The 21,326-nt window shown below is 42.6% G+C and overlaps 1 protein-coding gene and 2 long non-coding RNA genes across 4 annotated transcripts in view; 1 reads left to right on the forward strand and 2 right to left on the reverse strand.

The window, feature by feature from the left end:
• The window catches only part of LOC116082077, a 2,071-nt gene extending 1,453 nt beyond the window's left edge, over positions 1-618 (reverse strand). Inside the window, exon 1 of the long non-coding RNA XR_004115158.1 lies at positions 504-618. This is a non-coding gene — a long non-coding RNA (uncharacterized LOC116082077). The remainder of the gene's footprint in view (positions 1-503) is intronic.
• Positions 619-692: 74 nt separating this feature from the next.
• On the forward strand, positions 693-17,434 carry LOC116082078. Of its 2 annotated transcripts, none has more exons than XR_004115160.1 (2): positions 693-1,133; positions 16,167-17,434. It is a non-coding gene; the product is annotated as an uncharacterized LOC116082078 (long non-coding RNA). The 2 variants fall into 2 exon arrangements; XR_004115159.1 differs by lacking the exon at positions 16,167-17,434 and adding an exon at positions 3,657-4,004.
• The window catches only part of Scgn (secretagogin, EF-hand calcium binding protein), a 35,386-nt gene continuing 21,415 nt past the window's right edge, over positions 7,356-21,326 (reverse strand). The window contains exons 8-11 of the mRNA XM_031358884.1: positions 16,220-16,265; positions 15,516-15,575; positions 13,643-13,711; positions 7,356-7,866 (exon numbers count right to left, since the gene is read on the reverse strand). Of these exons, the coding sequence (XP_031214744.1) occupies positions 7,738-7,866; positions 13,643-13,711; positions 15,516-15,575; positions 16,220-16,265 (304 nt within the window). The 3' untranslated portion in view covers positions 7,356-7,737. The remainder of the gene's footprint in view (positions 7,867-13,642; positions 13,712-15,515; positions 15,576-16,219; positions 16,266-21,326) is intronic.

The raw sequence follows: 21,326 nt of genomic DNA on the forward strand, positions 1-21,326 counted from the left end.
GCCTCCCCAAACAGCATTACCAGCTGGGGACCAAAGGTTCAAATGCCTGAGGCTATGGGGGATGTTGAATTCAAACTACCACACCCAGCTTAGCCAGAATCACAGAAGTTAGGGAGGGTAGCAGTGTGTCTAATCTCTCACTACTGAGAACTGCGTGTATTCTAGAAAATGCCAAGGACACATCAAAGCTCATTTAATTTAGTGATGCTCTGACCTTGTGGTCTCTTTCCTTATTTGAGACAAAAATAACCTTTTTCTTGGGGCTATCATGTCCTAAGATAGCATCCACAGTGAGGAGCCCTTTTCACCAAGGGGAAGGAAGCTCCAGGGCTGAGCAGAGGGCTGCACAGATATACTGTGTGTGTGTGTGTGTGTGTGTGTGTGTGTGTGTGTGTGTGTGTGTGTGTGTGTGTGTGTGTGTGTGTGTGTGTGTTTCTCCCTTCCTCCCCTCCCATACCCTCCCCTTCTTCCTCTCCTCTCTCCCACCCTCCCCTTCGCCTTACCTCACTTCCCTCCACCTCTGCTTTCTCTCAAGTTTAGTAACACTAACTAGAAATGGAAAACAGAACAAACTCAGGAAGTCTTTCTGGCAAGAAGGCCTGGACAGGTGACAACTTCACGGCGTGCCCCACCCCCACCCGTTTGCCCTCCACCTAAAGCTGCTTTTACGTCACAAAAACGTCCAAGGTCGAGCTGAGTCCTATCTCCTGATTGCTTCCAGAAGGAAGTTTCAGAAGATTATTCATCCCCTCATGAGAAACCCACCCTGGGTTTTCACTGGGCCTCAGCTTTGTGGAACTAGCACTATATTCCTCGCTGAATCTCTTGGTTCAAAGCAAGAGGAGGCTGCCAAGCACTAAGGCCTTTGAAGAAACTGGCTAGAAGCGCAGATCCAGTTGCCTAAGAGACAGGGCTGTGGTGGGCGCCATCTTGGGGAGGAGGATTGCGCACCGCACACCTGACACGGTTCCTGACACCGTGTTCCCGCGGAAGATCTGTACCACCGCTGGTTATGGGTGCCCCGCGGGATCCTAAAAGTCTCCACACATAGGAAAACAATGTCCTATGTGTAGATATCTACTCATGTCTTCACATGCTCGAACTCTCAAGTTCTGAAAGAAGTGTAAATTAAGGTAAATATCCCACATTCTATTAGCATAAGTGCATCTGGGAAATTGAGTGCCGGTATCTTTTACCTAAAAATTATCTCAAACAAAACAAAACAACGACAACTACAAAAGCAACGATTTTTCTTAAAAAAAAAAAAAAAGTATTCCCAGTGAGTACTTGAAGTAATACATGAGGCTCGAGACTTACATACTCTTGTCTAGCACTCAGAGCCTTGGGTTGGATCCCAGCACTGCCATAAAGAAGTAAATGAATAGACTGAATTGACCACAGTCAAGACAACACCTGTGCTTTTCAGCAGAGACTCTTATTACCCTCATTCTGAATCACTTGGGGTCATTCACCTTTCCTGAGCTCTCAGAATGACATTTTCTCCTAAGTTTTAACCAGCAATGGCATCGTACAGAATATACAAGTACCATGCAGCAAAGAACAGGCTTTCTTTCCAAATCAAAAAAAAAAAAAAAAAAATTGGATTTGTCATGAGCCAGTGTTTTTGTACATGCATAGCAAATGCCACAGACTTAATCTCTCTCTTTCCCCCAATGTATGTGTGTGTGTGTGTGTATGTGTGTGTATGTGTGTGAACCTAAACATGAGGAAAAAGAATGCAGAGACCCCAGACTGCGTATCAGAGTTCCCACGAGCTGGCAGCAGACTGCAGGCTGTATCAGAGGACCAGAGTTTAAATAGAAATGTCATCAGCCACATGGATGAGAATGGGGAACGTTGCTTAAGGAACATAAATTAGCCCCCATCCTTAACCTTCCAAAGATTCTCTAAGTAGCCATTCCTAACCTATCTCCAAGTGAGGAAACTGAGAGGGACTTTCGCAAAGACTCTGTTGGGTTGGGACCCACAAAATTCCTATGTTAAGGACAGGTGAACTAGCTTAATGGGTAAAGGTGGTTGCTGCCAAGGCTGGTAACCTGAGTTTAAACCGTGGGACCCACTAATTTGTTCTCTAACCTCTACATGCCTCCCATACAAAATTAACTAATTGATTTTAAAATTTTATGTATTGAAGTCCTGCTCTCTTGTACCTCAGAATGTGATTTTATTTAGAAAGAGGATAGACGCAGATGTGATTCATAAGATGAAAGCATACTGACTCCGGTCAGCATACACCCAGGAGGCAGGCCATGTAAAGATGAAAGCAGATTGGGTGATTTTCCTACAAGCCGAAGAACACCAAAGATTACCAGCAAACCACAAACAGCCAGGAGCTGCACCTGGAACAAATGCCTTCACAGCCCTGACGATGCTCCCTCCTAGACCCCGGCCCTAACAACCATAAACCTATACATTTTGGTGCTTAAGTCACCGGTTTGTGGCACTTGGATATGGCAGTATGATGGAATAAATGTAGTTCTCCAGAGGGTTCCTCAAAAAAGCCAGGATCCAGGTCTTGTGAGTTTTGGTAAAGTGTGATCTCTTGATAGATCAGCTGCCTCACTTTCAAACACTTGCGTCTTGATAGTCCAGGCTAGCCTTCTGGAAGAGATGACTTCTGTCACTTTGTCTTGATAGACAAGGCTAGCCTTCTGGAAGAGATGACTTCCATCACTTGCGTCTTGATAGTCCAGGCTAGCCTTCTGGAAGAGATGACTTCCATCACTTGCATCTTGATAGTCCAGGCTAGCCTTCTGGAAGAGATGACTTCCATCACTTGTGTCTTGATAATCCAGGCTGACCTACTGGAAGAGATGACTTCCACGTTTTGCTTAAAGATCACGAGCGTGTGATATGGAAGGAGAACAAGGAGTGAGGTTATACACATATGTTTCTGAGTGGTCTGGATGGGCCAGCAGACTCATTCAAGAAAATCCTAGGCTAAAACTATCTGCTCCCTGATTTAACTTACAAACATTCTCATAATGGGTGGTAAATATGTGAGAGATAAAAAAATCTTTGTCCAATAGAGAATCATTTCAGATTACTCTGAATTTAGACATGGCAATAATCATGCCTCCATAAAAGCAAGTTTGTTGTTTAGCTTGCTGGCCGGGGCAGGATGGGAGTGGGAGAGGAAGACATTCAGCTAATTGTAGCAAGTAGACCAGACCTGTAGGTGAGCCTTTCTCTGTCCTGTGGCTACCCGTTCTATGAATTACCCAAAGCTTTGTATTAGGTGTGATCAGTCTGTATACCCAGAAAGACTGAGACAAAAAACTCAGGTCAAAAAAAAAAAATTAAAAAGCAGGTACACAGAAATTAGTCAAGGGACAAGCAAAAGTGTGCAATTTGGGTTCAGTTGACCTCTGGGATCACCAAATACAAGTGAGTCCAGCTCTTTTGACTCCTTTAAGAGATCTGAAGAGCGACATTTGGAAGCCCTCCCTCCCAATGCTTATGAAGCAGAGACAAAAACATGAATCAGCTGGCTACAAAACGTGGTTCATTATTTGCTGCAGTCTCAAGGGTTTTCGTGTGGAGACTCTACATCTGTTAAAGGTCACCCCCAGCCCTCCAGCATGTGAAATAGGCCTGCCAGCCCACTGATGACAGCATGTATAATCTAATTGCAGGCTGCCCTCTTTGATGACTGAACAAATGCTGCCTTTACCATCTCTGGAGTAATTTGGAGCTACACAAACGCGTGATTCTGATGTAGCAGCTGAGAATGGCTCTCAGACGATTGCTCTGCAAAGCAACATCATGACAGTACTAACATTTGCTCGAGGATTACTATAATTGTGCATGAAGTGAGCAGTGCTGACTCAGAGTGACACAGATTTGTAAACGACACCATGTATACAAAGCAAGGATTACACACAACTGATTCCCTACCACCCTGTGTTCAGTATTCTATCATTCAATTGTTCTACCATCTGTACTCTACAAAACTGAAAATAAATGTGGGCATTACATTTTGATAGATGTTGACAATGATATGAAGATGATGATGTGATGATGATGATGATGACAATGAGGACACTTGCTGTTGTGGATGGTAATGATGCTAATGCTGATGTTATAGATGCTTGTGACAGGGATGCTGTTGCTGATACTGGTGATAATAGTGATGGTGCTGATACTGATGGTGATGGGAGTGCTGCTGCTGGTGGTGGGGGTGGTATGGAGATGCTGATGATATTGGAAATACTGATGATGATTGATGATACTGATACTGATGATTACGGTGATGATACTAATGATAATGATAGTGGTGGTGATACTGATGCTGAAGATAACACTGCTGCAGCTGCTGCTAATGGCACTGCTGCTGATGGTGATGGTGCTGATTATGGTGATGATGTTAATGCTGCTGATGGTGATGATGAGGATGCTTGAGTCTTCTGGCTCTCTGCTTTTACTTCGTCATACTTGGAACACAATGAATCTTCATGAGACTAGGGAACATCCAAGATTCCTCTCTAAAACTGTGCTGTTTCTGTATTTCCTTCCTTCCTTTCTTTCTTTCTTTCTTTCTTTCTTTCTTTCTTTCTTTCTTTCTTTCTTTTTTAACAAAGCTAGCTACAATTCCAGTGCTATGGGGTCCAAGGAGCCAGGTCTGTTTCTTTTGTTCTACTTGCAAGGAACAAGCTTAGCTTGCCATCCAGTTTCTCCAAGGTCCACTGATAAATAAGGTCCACTCTTAAATCTCTTCTTCCTTCTGTATCTTCTCTGCAGACTAAATTCTGAAGCTTTTAAAACAGAAAATTCTGGAAGACATATGTAGACCAAGGCAACAAGACAATGAAGTCTACCAAATTAGTAATTTGGTAATCAACAAGCAACTAGAGGGAGCTAAAGAGATGGCTCAGTGGTTGGAGCACAGATTGCTCTACCAAAGGAGCTCCATTCTCGGCAGGCGCATCAGGTGCTTCATGACAGCCTTAACACCTTCAACATTCAGGGAATCTGATGCCCTCTTCTGACTGTTGTGGGCACTGCATTCATGTGCAGGGACTCCACCTCTCTCTCTCTCTCTCTCTCTCTCTCTCTCTCTCTCTCTCTCTCTCTCCCTCCCTCTCTCTCTCTCTCTCTCTCTCTCTCCCTCTATCCCCTCCCTTTCCCTCTCTTTCCCTGTCTCCCTTTCTTTCTTTCTTTGCCTCTTTCTGTTTATCTATCTCTGTGTCTCTGTGTTTGTGTCTTTCTATCTCTCTGTCTCTGTCTCTATTTTTAATCTGTTTTTCTTCCTCTGTCTCTCTGTGTCCCTCTGTCTCTGTCTCTCTGTGTGTCTCTCTATCTCTCTTTCTCTGTCTCTGTTTCTGTTTTTCTGTCTCTCTATATATCTCTCTTTCTGTGTGTCTCTGTCTCTCCATCTCTCTTTCTCTCTCTCACATACATGTACACACAAAAAATAATAATAAATATAAATATTTTTTTAAGAAGGAAGAAATTTGAAAATGCAGAGTTGCCTCCTAAAATTAAAATTTCACAATAAGCACTCGTCACAAAGGCAAGCCTACCTAACAGATCCTGAAACAAAAATCAGGAACACTAACCCTGTCCCTTCTTAACCAGGTGACACATTTTTCATGTTGTGGTTTTGTACTTTGTAGCTTATTTAAATATGACATTAAGATTTTCTTGTTTGGCAGCTTGTTTGTCTGTTTTCTTTTTGTGGTATAAAACCCAGGACCTCACATATGCTAGGCGAATGCTCTACCACTGAGCTACCTCTTCAGTGTTAAGTTTTTCTGACAGATCTTAAACTTGTTGCATAGCCCAGGGAGGCCTTGAACTTGCAATCCTCCTACCAGTATCCTAACTATCTGGGATTACATCCCTGATGCAAAACTTCTTCATTATAAAAGTTGTTCCTTATGATTCTCAGCCTTTGCCCCTGGAGTACCTCAACTTGCTCCATGATCAACTGACATGTTCTGACAGTTCCTAGTGTTCGAAACATGCCATAGTTACCTTCTCCATAAAAGCAAAAAATGTTTAAGCCACTGTGTCAAAGCTATGTAAGCCCTGGGTCAAAACCCAGAGGTGAGCTGGCTCACATCCTAGCTAAGAGACCTTAGATATCTGTTTGCTCTTTTTGATCCTAAATGTTATAGCTTGCAATAACAGAAATGATAATAATAATGGTACCTTAAGCACAGCCCCTCCTTTGTTGAGAATGCAATTCTTCAGCAAGATGGAGAGCCTTTTTCTGTAGCCTCTACACAAGGGCATGTCCCAGCTGTCCCTGGATTCCTTGCATTAAATGCAGGTGTCATGGGCAATCTGGAAAACCTTACTGCTCTTTCAAATTTTGGGAAAAGAACCAATCTAAAAGAGAAGTGAATTAAATACAAAGCACAGTAAATCCTGAGATGGTGAGGATGATGATGATGATGATGTTGGCAACTACTTTGATAACAACAATGTGATTATAATATCCATGTCTTCTTGTCCTTTGATTTTTCTTTGCCATGCATGGGCACATGTATATACTCTCATCTCAGATTCCTAGTGCTAAATTCAAGCCTCAAGGAGAAAGCTGGAAAGAATCACTACTCTTTTTAATTAGGCAATAAGAAATATGGGTAAAAGATAAATGAGTTAAACACAAAAACGAATTCTGAGGTGACTACAAGCATACAAAGTCAAGACTCATAGCCAAGAGAAATGTTTGATGTCCAGACCAGTGAAGAACTGCTTGCTGGGTGGTTGTAGGGGAGAATGCCCAAGGTTTTTGGAAGCAGAGATGGAGCAAGGAAGCAAGATGCTGATGGTAGATCTAAGCCACTCTTTCCACTGCCATATCTCACCTACTGTTGTGTGGTGCATTACATTTATGAAATACATCAGCTTGGCAAATAATACAATCTTTCCAGTAACCATGACTTATTATTTCTGTGTATGTGCACTTGTGAGTATATGTGCTCGTGGAGGCCAGAGGTCAATGCTGGATGCCTTCCTCTATCCCTTTCACCGTGGTCTTTTTTTTTCATTCTTGTTTTGTTTTGTTCTGAGGCAGGGTCTCCCACTCTATCTGGAGCTTACCCAGTAAGCTAGGTTGACTGGCCATAGGGATACTGCCTCAAAAAGAAAGAAACAAACAAACAAACAACAACAACAAAAAAAAACCAATGAAACCTGATCCACAATGCTCTACTCTTCCCATCCAATCACACACACGCACACACACACACACACACATACGATTTGGGGCTATTGCTAGCTCCCTGCAGCCAATAGCTGCTTCAAGATGATGCCCCTCACCCTCCGCTAAGCCTTCCCTGAAAGCCATCTGAACATTACAAAGGTCACACAAATGCAAACACATCTTTATTCTTGACCACAGCTTTATTTCCACAAGAAGACATGACAACATGACACGGGTGACACTCTTAACTGAGCAAGAAGTTCAAGGACAAACAGGAGATGGATCAACAGGTTATAGGGAAGGTTGAACAGAGCAGGTAAACTGAGGCTTTTGAAGAGTTAGGCCAAGGTCAAGGAACGAACATGGAAGAAGCTGTATGGGGGCTTCCCATGGGACAAGATCATGGCTGCCTCTGGAAGCTGCATCCTAGGGCCCCTCCCTCTGTCACGAGTACCAAACTGTCAGGGAGAAGGTTCATTAACTGGGTCCCCAAGAGCAAAGCACAAACACATTTCTCACGGCAAAAGCACAGACACAGAAGCAGAGAACAGAGTAGTTGGGGATCAGGGGTTTACTTTTAGCCCAAGACACAGTGCCAGCTCAGATTTCTGGATCTTTCCATCTTTGTTCACATCGCAATGACGAAGCAGAATCTCCCGGAACTTATCCAGATCCACACCGCTGATGCTGGGCTGAGGACAAGAGGACATGGTCATTCAGAAGGCCAGCGGCAGTCCCAGACTGCAGTGCCCTCCCTGAGGATGGGCTATGAGGGGCCAGAGACAGCTACTGCCTCCTTACCCCACCCAGGTCCCTGGTGTTTTCAGGCAGGGTCTTGATTTCCCAGCTTGCCCCTTCAGGCAAAGTAAGCAAATAAATATTTTTAAAGTCTTATTTCTATATTGCTTCCCACTGTTGTTGGAGAAAGCCTGCTTTATTAGCAATTACAATGAAAACATTATGCTGATGGGCAAAGATGTTTTATCATCGTCCCTGACTCCTCATAGCCCATCTTCAGGGCATTTAGCACCTTTAGTCTAACGAGGGTTCATACAAAATAAAAATCCAGTTTCCATGTTATAGATCACAGTAGTTGTGGTGGTTGGAGTATGCCTAGACCAGAGAGTGGCACTATCTGGAGGTGTGGCCTTGTTGGAGTAGGTGTGTCACCGAGGGTGTGGACTTTAAGACCCTTATCCTATCTCTGGAAGCCAGCCTTCAGATGAAGATGTAGAATTCTCAGCTCCTCCTGCACCATGCGTGTCTGGATGCTGTCATGTTCCCACCTTGATGATAATGGACTGACCCTGTAAGCCAGCCCCAATAAAGTGTTGTCCTTTATAAGAGCTGCCTTGTTCATGGTGTCTGTTCACAGCAGTAAAACCCTAACTTAGACAGAAGTAACTTCAGATTTATTCTAGACTGAGGAGGGGCAGTGTAGTACCTGCACTCCAGGCAAGCATTTCAAACTCCCAGGCTGCACTCACCACAGAGTGACTCCCTCAAACACTTCATCTCACGCTCACAATTGCCCAGGAGGGAAATAGTGACAGCCTTTGCCCAGGCTAGGAAAGAGGCTCAGGAGAACGGAGCCTTCTTCCAGGGGAGAACGTTGCCATCTTTATACCAGGTCTCCTGATTGATGGAGCCCTGGGCCTACCACCTCACACAGCTCTAGAGAAAGCTGGGGAGGAGGATGAATCTAAGCTACAAAGCCGATGTCTAAAGAAAACCATTGAATCTGATTTCCATTCTTCTTAATTACTTGAGTAGTTATAAGAGTAAAAACACAGGCAGCTTCCCTCCAGAGACTTCTGAGCCCCTGGGAAGCACTCTCCATCCCAGCCCTGCCCCATACTTTCTTTAGAGGTTTCTTCCAAAGAAACTTCTTTAAAAAATAAATAAATAAATAAACAAATAAATAAAACAAAAACAAACAAATAAACAAAATAACACTTCCGTTGGGGATAAAGCCTTCCATTCCCAAACTAGAGAGTCACAACTAGTAGAGCTAATCTACACTCCATCCAAGAGCATGCCTGACTGATATGCCTGACTGATATGCCTGACTGATACAGCATGTGTTCCTGACTGTAGCCTTAAAGGGAGGAAAGAACCAAGCATCAAAACTTGAAGGAGCAGCTCAGGTCAGGAGAGGGAGGGCTCGGGGACCTCTCACACCTCCGTCGGAAGCACTGTGAATCATCCGACAACAAAGGGAGATGAAATGCGTTACTGCCAGGTTCCTTTGGTTGTGCTCAAAAATTACAGTTTCCTGGATCCTAGTAGTAGGTGGGTGCGTCTTGCACCTCAAAGTCTACAGCAAGCTGCACACGTGCCATAAAGAACTTGCCTGTTGCACATACGCACAGTGGGGATGTCTATTTAATAACGGACTGCTAGAGCTCTTCTCCAATACTTGGTACCAAGCTCCCATACCCTTATGGCAAATCCTATGCTTAGAGAAGACTGGAGTGGAAGACATTCACACCTAAGTATGAATTATTTGCCCTAGTCTGTACTTCGTTCAAATTACTCTAACCTTTTGTTCCTAATTGAAGAATAAAATATTTTATTTCAGAATAATTATTTCCCAAGTAAGTGAGAAATATTTGGAGTATTTGAATGGTGAGAAGTAGGGAGGGAAGGAAGCTATAAGAGAAACTCCACTGGATCATCTACGTTATGTCTTTCATACGGGACATCTCACCGTGGGTTAGGGTAGCTGGATATCACTCTTTAAAAGACCTCTGGATCACTGAAGGCAAATCATAGAAGCCATGGGGCCTCCGTCTTTAGGACTGTCTTAATAGCAAGTCAGTAGCAGGTGTGTTACTTAGATTTCTGCTTTTAGGGGCTCTGTAAACATCATCTCAAATCTTCAGAACAAACATAGGCAGTTGGATCCAGTTTCATACTTAATTATATATGAGTAAAGTACAACCCAGAGAGACTATCTAATCTACCTACTGCCATGCTGGTGTCTTTTTGTCAAAGTCAGAATGCTGACTCAAGCAGGCAGCCAGCCTCATATCAGCCACTTTCATTTTAAATGTAGACCTTTTCTCTCATCTACCTCAAAGGACCACCTGAGACCAGTCCCAGTACAACTGATTGAAAACTAATGATCTGCCTCTCATGAGCCTTGGGAGTTGGGGTATTTTGAGACTGACCCTCTGACCCTATGCATACTGATAGCAGGTGCTTGGTGCTGTCTGTGGACTTATGCATGAGTTACCCCATCCCTCAACGTCACCTTTAGGCTTTTATCCCATCTCATCCCTTATGCATTCCAGCTCCCTGAAAGAATGGAAGCCAGTGTCTAGGCAGCATGTCCAAGTCTCTGTGCTAGGTATCCTGGCTCACAGGCTCTGTACATGTTCTGAACATCATAGGCCTGAACTATGTATAGAACTCAAGGTCAGCCTAGCCAACCTAGTGAGACTCCATTTCAAACTATAAATAAAAACAGGCTTGGAATTCAGCTCAGTGGAAAAGTGCTTTCCTAGAACATGTGAACTCCAGCCATCAATCCCCAGCATGGCAAGCAAAATAAAAGACAAGCAAGAGAAGAAGCTGGAGCCTGTAGATGCTGATACCCATGGTCATCTTGCCAGCCAGTGGTGAGCCTGAGCCTGGAATACTAGGCAGGCAGCCTAGGACTAGAATTCTTAGCCTCTATTCTCCTTGGCTTCTTAAATTTTGCTTTATTTTATTTTTGATAATTTTAATCACTCTTAAGGATTTAATTAATTTTATTTGTGTGTATATGTGTAAGTATGTGTGTGTCTGCATGTGTGTATGTGTGGTATGTATATGAATATGTGTGTATGTGTAAATATGTACAGTGTCTAAGGAGGACAAAGAAGATATCAGATCCTCTGGAGCTGGAGGTACAGGTAATAGGGTGGTTGTGAGTCACCCAGTGTGGGTGCTGCGGACCATATGCTGGTCCTCTCCAAGAGCAAAAGGTGCTCCTAATTGCTGTGCTGTGTCTTCAGCTCTTCAACATTTTTATATGCAGAGATAATTTAAAAATCAGAAAAAGGAAGCAAATTTAAAATTTAAAATTACACTGAGTCAGTTGCCCTTGGACACAGCCATCCCGTCTTTGAAGGTCTCTTGCATGCTTTTGGCACACTTGTATTTTAGACAAGATTATCCTGAATGGCATGGTCATCCAATGAGTGAAGATTCCTTTGGGAAAGTCCCTCCTATATTTTTATATTTTTCCAGCTCAGTGATGCACCCCAATGATGATGGCCAATTTACTCTAAAACAGTAACAAAGACTGTTACTTTGGGGAGTCACATTGTCTTCAGGGATCATGGTAGCTGTTTACAGAATCCCTAGTTACCACCCATCCTTGGGAGGCAGGGCTCACTGGACACCTTTTGTGGGTGATGGGTCGGGCAACAGAGGGCTTGAGAACCTTGTCCACAGGCATCAAGTCATAAATAGCTGATCCGCAAAGGGACAACAATGCACTGTCTACCATGTTATCTGTCTCATCAGAAGGAAATTTTTCAAGCAAAGAAGAGAGGAATAGAAGTACAGGAGGCAGGTGATGTGGGAGAAGGAGGGTCAGACACTGCGTGTGGTGGTTTGAATAGGCCTGGCCTATGGGAAGTGGCTCTATTAGAAGGTGTGGCTTATTTGGAGTAGGTATGGCCTTGTTGGAGGAAGTTCATCACTGTCGGGGGAAGCTTTGAGGACCTAGGTTCAAGCTCCACCCAGTATGGAAGAGAGCCTCCTCCTCACTGACTATGGAAACCAGTGTCCTCCTGGGTGCCTTGGGATGAAGATACAGAACTCTCACCTCCTCTAGCACCATGCCTGCCTCGATGCTGCCATGCTTCCCACCACTATGAGAATGGACTGAACCTCTGAAACTGTAAGCCAGCCCTAACTAAATGTTGTCCTTTGTAAGAGTTGCCTTGGTCATGGTGTCTGTTCACAGCAGTAAAGTCCTAACTAAGACACGGAGTGTCTGGAGAGTCGTTTCAAAGTTCTCCACAGGAGAGGATTTCAGAATGGCTCTAGTCGACTTCCACGTGTGTTACTCATCCCTGTGTGGAGACCATGGGAGGAATACCAGAGCAAGCTCCTCGCCTGATTATGGAAGCCCCGAGTCTACACTCAGTCAGGACCCTGGTTCTGTGACACAGAGGAAAGTAGGCAATAAGCCATTGCATTGAGTCCATCAGAGAAAATGAAAACTCAAATTGGGCCAATCCATCTGCCAGGAAACTTTAATATCCCAGAGATGATTTCTTTGTTTCTATTACTTAAGCTATAGAAGAGGTAGTGGACAAAATAGACTGTCCTTTAACTATCATTTCAAAAGGAAACACCACACAAATCTCTGTCATTTATTCTGATGAGGAAATGCCTGTGGTGTTTCAGTGGAAGCCAGAAGACAAAGGGGAGAACAGCTAGAGCCACAGAGCAAAGGGGAGAGCAGCTGAGGAATCACTGGGAGGAGGACCATAAGTCGGGGGCCACAGAGGATGTGCCAGTGATCCTGAGTGGATGTCAAGACAGAACTGTGCCAGTGTCTCCTCAGTCACAGAATATCAACTCCCTGGAGCTCTGTGCAAAAAAAAAATAAAACAAAAAAAAAAAAAAAAAAAAAAAAAAAAAAAAAAAAACATAGTAGCTGGGCTTTTTTTCTATTGCCAGGTTTCCTAGTCTTAATCATATATGCAAATTATTCCGAGATTTAACATAATTAATAGCTGTTACTCTAATTTGTTGCTGTCTGGGATAGCGAGGATGCAATCATTGTGCATCTAATAATGTTCTTCAAGGTAATCCCTGAGTACAAAGGCTACTAAATCCACTGCTCCCTGGAGAAAGAGAAGCTGGAATTGTCTGCCTAAGGAGATTATAAACCAGTACAGAGAGTAAAGTTTAAAAGAAGGAGACTGCCTTTTTAAAAACATTGTCAACCCTACAGAAAATGCCCGTGTGCTATATTAAAGCCTAAACCAACTCAGGCTAAGCCTCAGCCGCACCATAATAGGAAGTGCTCATCCTAGGCTAGATGTTCAAAAAAACCCTTGATGACAAAAATGTTATAGGAAATCAGATTTAGAATTGTAGTTATTGTAATAAACAATCTGAGAGAGGCAAGTAAAGACAAGAAAAGACATTGGGCAGCTGAAAAGTAAAACCATAAAATACACGGTAACACTGGCCTATTTGGGTAAAGCAAACAACTTTAAAATGATGGTTAAAAAGATACTTCTGTGTTGATTATGTGTTATTTTAACCCATATGACTTAAGAAAACAAAAGAAATTTGTTGAGTCTCATAGAATATCAATGGTTATGAAATGGAAATGCCTCCAGACCTTTCTTTCCAGTATTAATCTTCAGCCTCATTCATTCTCCGAAATAATGCAATTTGTCACAGTGTCAACCCCGATGCATGATGGGAGTAACCCTTCCAGCCTCATGAACTCACCTGGACCAGCTCCATCATGTCTTTGACAAATCCATCCACTTCTGGGCCTTCCAGGGCTCCAGTTTTACTCTGAAAGATACAAAGATTCAACCACTTAAATATCATTTTCTTAATTTGAAAAGCTAAATAATACATTAGATGAATCAGCTAGCCCGTGTTCATTTGTAACTGCCAACCAATTTAGGAATGGAATGCTCTGCATTTTAGTCTCATGGGATATGAGTGCCCTGCAGGAATGAAAAGAATCCTTCATCAATAGCTTCCCGCCCCCAAATAAGCATTGTGCTGCACTCCTCAACAAATAGCATTGACACAAAACTTACTGACAGCTGCTTGCCAAATGCAGCCTTCTGTTGAGCTAAGTATTAATTGAACAGCAATGGCCCTTAAAGGGACAGACTGAACATTTAAAATGTTTGCTTTATGACTGAACAATCATTTATTGATTGCTGAAAGTGTAAATTTTAAATAGAGGGCTGCTATATTGAATCAATATATGAAACATTGTTTTTTCTATATATAAGATGTTTTCTTCCTACTCATCTGTAATCTACTGTCACCATGAAAGTAAAATGAAGGGCAAACATTCCAACGAGTCCATTTTGTCCTAAAGTACCTGAGATAATAATGCCTTCTACCTCACAATGTTTTTAAGGATGAATTTATTTTTATTTTATGTGTGTGGGTGTTTTGTCTCCCTATATCTCTGTGCACCGTTTGTGTGCCTTGTGCCTCTAGCTGGAAGAGGGAGTCAGATCCCCTAGAACAAGAGTTACAGACACTTGTGAGTTGCCATGTGGGTACTGGAAATTGAACATGGGTCTCCCAGAGGAGCAGCTATTTCTGTTCGCCACCACGACATTTCTCTAGCCCCTACCTCTTAATTTTTGAGACAATGTCTCACTGTAATCCACATGAGTCTTGAACTCATAGCAAATCCTTCTGCCTTAGCCTCCTGAGTTCTGGGTTTAGAGGTGAGAACTAGTAGCCCTGTATCCTATCCATTCTTTTCATGCCTTCATTATCCTCAACCTTTAAGGTGTGATTTTGAAACTTTGTTTCCTTGACTTGATTCATTAACAGTCCTGTTGCGTGCCGAACTCTTCTGTAAAAGATAATGGAGTTCACTTAGCTAACACAGCTCCATCAGATCCAGTCTTAGTCTAATCACCCTAGCTTTACAGGTGGGGTCTGGGGAAGACAGGGAGAATAAAGAAGTTGAGGTACCTACCCCAGATCACTGGGTTAACAAGCCCCGATGGAAAGCTGGGCAGCAGACACAGCATAAATAGCTAGGTGCTGCCTTGCCCCGGCTCAATGCTTCTGTTCAGAATGCAGCCTGGCTGTTCTGCGACATTAATTTCATGGAGAGGGTTCTGAGACCTTCCCACCTTTTCGCTCATTTTTCCTTTTTCTCACATTATCCCACCTTCACCTATAGAAATTCAACCCTGTACCATTTACTGTTTTAGAGTGATTATCCCCACCTGAAGAATGGCTGTCACTTATTCTAGAAGAGAAGTTACTTTCCATCAGGCAGGCATGACTGTGCCTCAGTCCTTTAGTTGGATGTGGGGGATTTTTCTATTTGTTCATTTCTTTTTGCACACACAATAAGTGGATGTCTTGTCTTACAAAAAGACAAGACATATTTCTCATATTTTTATGAGTCAGAAAGCACTATGAGTTCATCCCTGTTTAATTATAAATCAGTTTTGCCCATTCTTTACCTAATCATCTGAAGTTATATAGTTATACATACAAGGGACTGCAATTCATTTGCTCAGTTTAGACCTTGTCAGTACAGTGATGCACACAGGAACAAACTGAGCCTTCTACCTAAAGATGGCTTCACAGCATGAAGAACACTTACAACATCATAGTGGGCAAAGATTTTCTCGAAGTCCCTCTTCCTTTCTTCAGTAGAAGAAGCCTGGGTGTGAAGAAAACATTGTCAGTCCAGTAATGCATAGCATAGCCACTGGTGTGTAACTCCAGGGGGCTGCTGGGTAATCTGTATAAACTCTGAATCAACAACCTTTAAAGTTCCCTAACTCCACCTTGAGCTTTGGGAGCCTCTAAAAGAGTTAAAAGACAAGTGGATGTCTTTTGTTATAGTTGGAGGAGGACATGCCCCCCCACAGGCTCCTGTGTTTGCAATTAGTTGCCAGCTGGTAGGGCTGCTTTGGGACATTGTCGAACTGTAGAACTGTTAGGAGATGGGGCCTTGCTGGAGAAAGTGAGTCGCCAATTAGTAAGTCTTTAGATTTTATAGCATAGCCCTACTTCCTACTGGGTCTCTGCTTCCTATTCTACTCAGAGGTAAGCAAGCTCCCATGTCCACAGCTACAAGCAGCTCCTGGCACCAGGAACACCACCACCACCACGATGGTCACCATGGACCGTATTTCTATAACTGTAGGCCAATATAAATCTTTCCTCCCTTTACTTTCTTTAACCAGGCATTTATCATAGTGACAAGAAAAAATAAATAATTTACTGTCCTTTCTTTTCTTCTTTCCAGACACATAAAGAAACAGGGGTAGCAGAAACTCAAAGAAAAGTGTCACCACTTACATCCATTTTGAACTGAAGAAGGAAGTTTTCCTGAAGAGCCAGAATCCTAAACGGGGAAAAAGAATAGAACCCACATGACCTTCTGTAAGCTTTCCCATCAGTCAGCAAATTTACAGCTTGGAGAGAGGGGAGAAGGTCGATGGTTTCCATGTTATCCTGACGATCTGTACAGGCACCTGAAATGTGAGCATTCCTACATGACAAATGCAAGGAAAGTGATGGGCAAACTTTACTAGAGATTAGCCTTCGCTATAAAAAAAAAAAAAAAAAAAAAAATTTTAAAGATCTTTCCTGATGGGAAACCATAGATTGTAGGCTTCTGAAAATTCTTCCCACAAAAGCAGTAAGAAAACTGGACCGAATGGTCAGAGGAAAGTTTGCAGAACTTAAAGGCTTTGTCGATCTGGGGAGTGCTCATTCTGTGAAAAGAGGAAAAGGAATCAACAGGGAGTGGTGGTGCAGGTCTGTAGGTCCCACACTGTGGATACTGAGGCAGGAGACTTTTGAGTTTAAAACAACCTGGGTTTCAAAGACACTGTCTCAAGGAACCAAAATAAAATGAAAACCACACAGAAAGCCAGCTACATCCTGCCAAGAACAAGAAATGTTGGGGCATTTTGTTTTCCCACCTGTACACTGAACCCCCGAGGAGAGATTTGGAACTCACTGCACTAGCCATTTAAGGAAGCCTGGCCAGAAACTGTGGCTTAGTGGTTGAGAAGTAGCCTAGCATGGGCAAGGCCTCTATGCCCAGCTCCCACTTCATCCATAAAAAAAACAAAACTACCTCTTTCCAGACGTGAACTGACCATTGAGCTACCCAAGAAGTGACCTGGGTGGATACACATAATGACAAGAATAGACTGCATGGAACTAGTTCAGAAATGCCACCAAACAAACAAACAAAGGCATGATCACCCACAAATGTATGGAAAAGCAAACAGAGCCCTCAGTCTGAAATGAGAGGACACCAGGCAGAAGCTGGAGTCCACTGAAGAGTGGAGAGACAGCTCAGTGGTTAAGAGCCCAGTAGAGCATCCAGTTTCCATTCCCAGTACATGACAGCTCATAACCTTCTGTAGCTCCAGATTCTGGGGATCTGATGCCCTCTTTCAGGTTTCAAAGGCAAAAAGTATGCAGTTGATGCACAGACTACATACATGCACCCAAAACCCTTCTACATACACATTTTAAAAAGAGTCACAATGAATGCCATTTTGGGTTGGTTATAATATTTTAGCGCCACCAAACAATTATTCAACATGTGTGCCCCAGGCAGCTCACATACTGCCAGGGTCTCCAGAACTGCCAGAAGACGGAGGAGGAGAATCCCTTGAACATAGTAGTTCAAGGCCGCCTAGACAACACAGCAATAGGCTATCAAAGAAAGAAAGGAAAAGAGGAAGGAAGGGGGGAAGGAAGGAGGGAGGGAGAGAGAGAGAGAGAGAGAAGGAAGAAGGGAGAGGGAGGGATGGGAGGGAGGAAGAATAGGCGTTGATGGGTACACAGCATGTAATGCTGTGGTTTGAAGAACCTAAAGAACATGGAGGATTGGAACTGTAGATTGGAACTGTAAACAAGTACATATTTACTATAATATAATAATATATTATAGTATATTTATATATATTTATAGTATAATTATTGTTATACTATAACAAATTGAGTCCAATTTGTTAATGGTAATCCTCCCAGAGAAACACAAAGAAAATAGCACAAAATATGTAAATAGTGAAATAAACAAAAGAATGAAAACTTCACTTTAAAAAAATCTACTTAACATAAGATAGAAAGGAGCAACCACAATAACACAGATAAAACACAGAAAAATAGCAACCATAAATCTTGACCTCATCAAGAATTGCACTAAGTGTGTGGGTGTTAACAGCCCCATTAGAAGGAGAAAATTAGCAACGTGTAAAGGATAAAACAGGCTATGGTAATTTGCAAGTGGCAGAATTGTCAATAAAATCCAAAAACCCAACACAAATCTATTCAGGCTAATAAACAAGACCAGCACAGCTGTAAGAGATGCAGTCTGCACAAAACACTTGATTGCATTTCTGTACACTAGAAACAACCAAAGCAAAAACACACGCTTGTAGTCACAGCAATCTGGAAGCTGAGGCTGGAGTAGCATGGGTAAAAGGCTGGCCTGCCTGGACCACAGAGACCCTGCATCAAATCAAAAAGAAATGAAGGAAAAGGAGGGAGAAGTGAATGAGAAAAGAGAAAAGAAAAGCAGGAAAGGAAGGAGGGAGGGAAGGAGGAAAGGGGAGAGAGGGATGGAGGGGAGAGGGAGGGAGGGAAGAGGAAGGAAGAGAGGGAAAAAGGGAGGGAGGAGAGAGGAAGGGAGGGAGAGAAGGAGGGAGAAGGGAGGGAAGGAGCAAGGGAAGGGAAAAGGAAGGAAGGGAAAGAGGGGTAAAGGGAAGCAGGGAGGGATGGAGGGAAGCAAAGAGGGAGGAAGAGAGAGGAAAAAAGGCAAATAAAACAGAACTATGATGATTCGAATAAGAAATGCCCCTCCATGGACGCATGTTTGAACACTCGGCCCCCTGTTACTGACACTGTTTGGGGTTTGCTGCAGAGCCTCTCCAGGTGTAGCCTTGACAGAGGAAGTACATCACTGAAGGAGTGTTTTGAGGACCTTGTAGGCTCATCACACTTCTTGTTCTCTCTCACTGCTTCCTGTGTGTGGATCAAAGTGTGATCAGGCAGCTTCCTGTTCCTGCTGCCATGCTTTCCCAGTCTTTCTAGAGTCTGTCTCTCTGGAACTGTGAGCCAAAATAACCACTTACATTATTGTTGGTCTTGGTGTTCTATCACAGCAACAGAAAAAAAACAAAACAAAACAAAAACAAACAAAAACAAAAACAAAAAAAACAAAAAACAACTAAGGCAGGATTTAATGTACCATTCCATATGTGACATCATCCAAAAAATCAAATAATTGAGAATAAATTAAACAAGAATAGGCTCAACTTATAGAATGAAAACTCCAAAATATCTTCTAGAGAAACAAAAGACCTGAAAAGATGGAAAGACAACTGTCATTTGTAAACTTGAAAACAACGTTGTTAGGATGACCACATTTCTCAATTTGAACAGCAAATTCAGAACAAAATCCACGGACATCTGAGTTGCCTTGATGCAGAAACTGACTATCTGATCCTAAAATTATACCAAGATATGCAAATGAGACCAGAAGAGCCGGAACAATCTTTAAAAAGAACGAGAGTGGAGGACTCTACACTTTTAAAAATTACTACAAGCCTCCAGCCATCAAGGCAGTGCAGAGACCAGTGTTCCTATTTGGCACTGTCAGGGAAAATTAAATATAGAATTACCATATGAACCAAAATTTTACTTCTAAGAATATAACCAAGGGGAAAGGCTTGTTACACTCACACAACAGTACTGTTCATAGTATCTGAAGAGTAAAAACAACCCAAGTGTGTGTCAGCTGATAAAGGGGCAAAATGTGGCATATCTACAGCAGACTACCCGGCCACAACCAGGCATTCTTGGGTCAGTGGTCAGTCACAATAGACACCTTATTGCAAGTGACATCAGTAGACCTGAAAAGCACATGCATGACTCCACTATTTGTATTTCTCTCTACCTCTATCTGTGTGTGTGTGTGTGTGTGTGTGTGTGTGTGTGTGTAATGGAACTTAGCATCTCGCGCATTCTCGGCACTGAGACACTCTATGCTGAGCTAGCTCTTCTGTTTCTATTAATATGGAAAGCTGGGACTAGGCTGAGTTCAGCAGAGGGAGCACTGAGACTAAAAGCTCTTGTCATCCATATTGTCCTGATTTCAATGACTCCTCTGGACACTGACTTTCAAATGAAGAGTGACTCTCAAATCTTTCTGACTCTACTTGGGGATGGGGAGGGAATTCTGCCTCAAATGCTCAAGAAAGCAAGTGAGGTGGAAGGAGCAGAAACAGGACTGTGGGGCTGAGGTCTCTTTCTGGACTCCGAGGAGAGGAACACTTTATTCTTCTTTGACTGGTCTCTCAGTGGCTCTTTTTCATCAAAGTGACCAAAAGTCAGACGAAGGCCTGGGGAGAGTCAATTAGGAATACAACTGGTCCTAGGAAACAAGGAAATCTCTCTAGTGTATCAGACTCAATATTATGGCCAGGACTGACAAGAGTCTTCCTAGTGTGTCTATTCACAGACAACCTTCATGACCAGGTGCTGAGCCTAGCATATGCAAAGGCCATGGATTCAGCATCAAGAACAAGAAATGGGTGGAGGTCCACACAGACAAGAGATACACAATGTTCCCACCATGGTGTGACACAGCCAAGAAATTCTTTCTAGAAGCTATGTTATGCTTTTTTTTATATTCAGCCTCTAAAACGGTGAAATAATTAAATGTTTTCTCTTTATAAGTTAGCCTACCTCTCATTCATTATAGCAATGGAAAGCTACATAACAATACATATAGCAAACCATCAATCCCAAGTCACCTCACAGACTCATGGACTATGTTGCTCCCATTCTCATTGTCCTCTCTTCCCCACTAGTCTTCAGGTACCACTGAGGGTAGTCAACCCTCAAAGACCAGCAGAGAGCTAGCTCTACTAAACTTCAATCAGTTTTTACTGTTGTTCTGAATTAACAATTTAACATTCCCAAAGTCAGTGAATAGTTTCAAAGGTTTGTTCTTTTTTTCTTTCTTTTTCTTTCTTTCTTTCTTTCTCTCTCTCTTTCTTTTTTCTTCCTTCTTTCCTTCCTTTCTTTCTTTTTCTTCCTTCCTTCCTTTCCTTCATTTATTAGTATTTTATAATTATTATCACCATTATTGCTTTCGTTGTGTTAGAATTTGGATTTGGAAGGGCATCCCAATGTGGGACTATGAGTGCCTAGCCTCTGAGGGCAAAATCCACCAATGACCCATCCATAAATTCTTAATATATGATGTAATATAATATAAGAATTGTGCATTTAGGTAGGATGGAGCTTTGATTATCTTCACAAAGGAATCTGCTATGCAAAATGATTCAAAAACACTGCAGTTGGTTTACTAAGATGAACCTGGTCTCTTAGACTCCAGGCAAGAGTGGCTCTTGGATTTCAAAGGATGTGTGTGTTA

This window comes from Mastomys coucha, unplaced genomic scaffold (assembly GCF_008632895.1).
Source record: "Mastomys coucha isolate ucsf_1 unplaced genomic scaffold, UCSF_Mcou_1 pScaffold7, whole genome shotgun sequence".
Taxonomy (NCBI): Eukaryota; Metazoa; Chordata; class Mammalia; order Rodentia; family Muridae; genus Mastomys; species Mastomys coucha.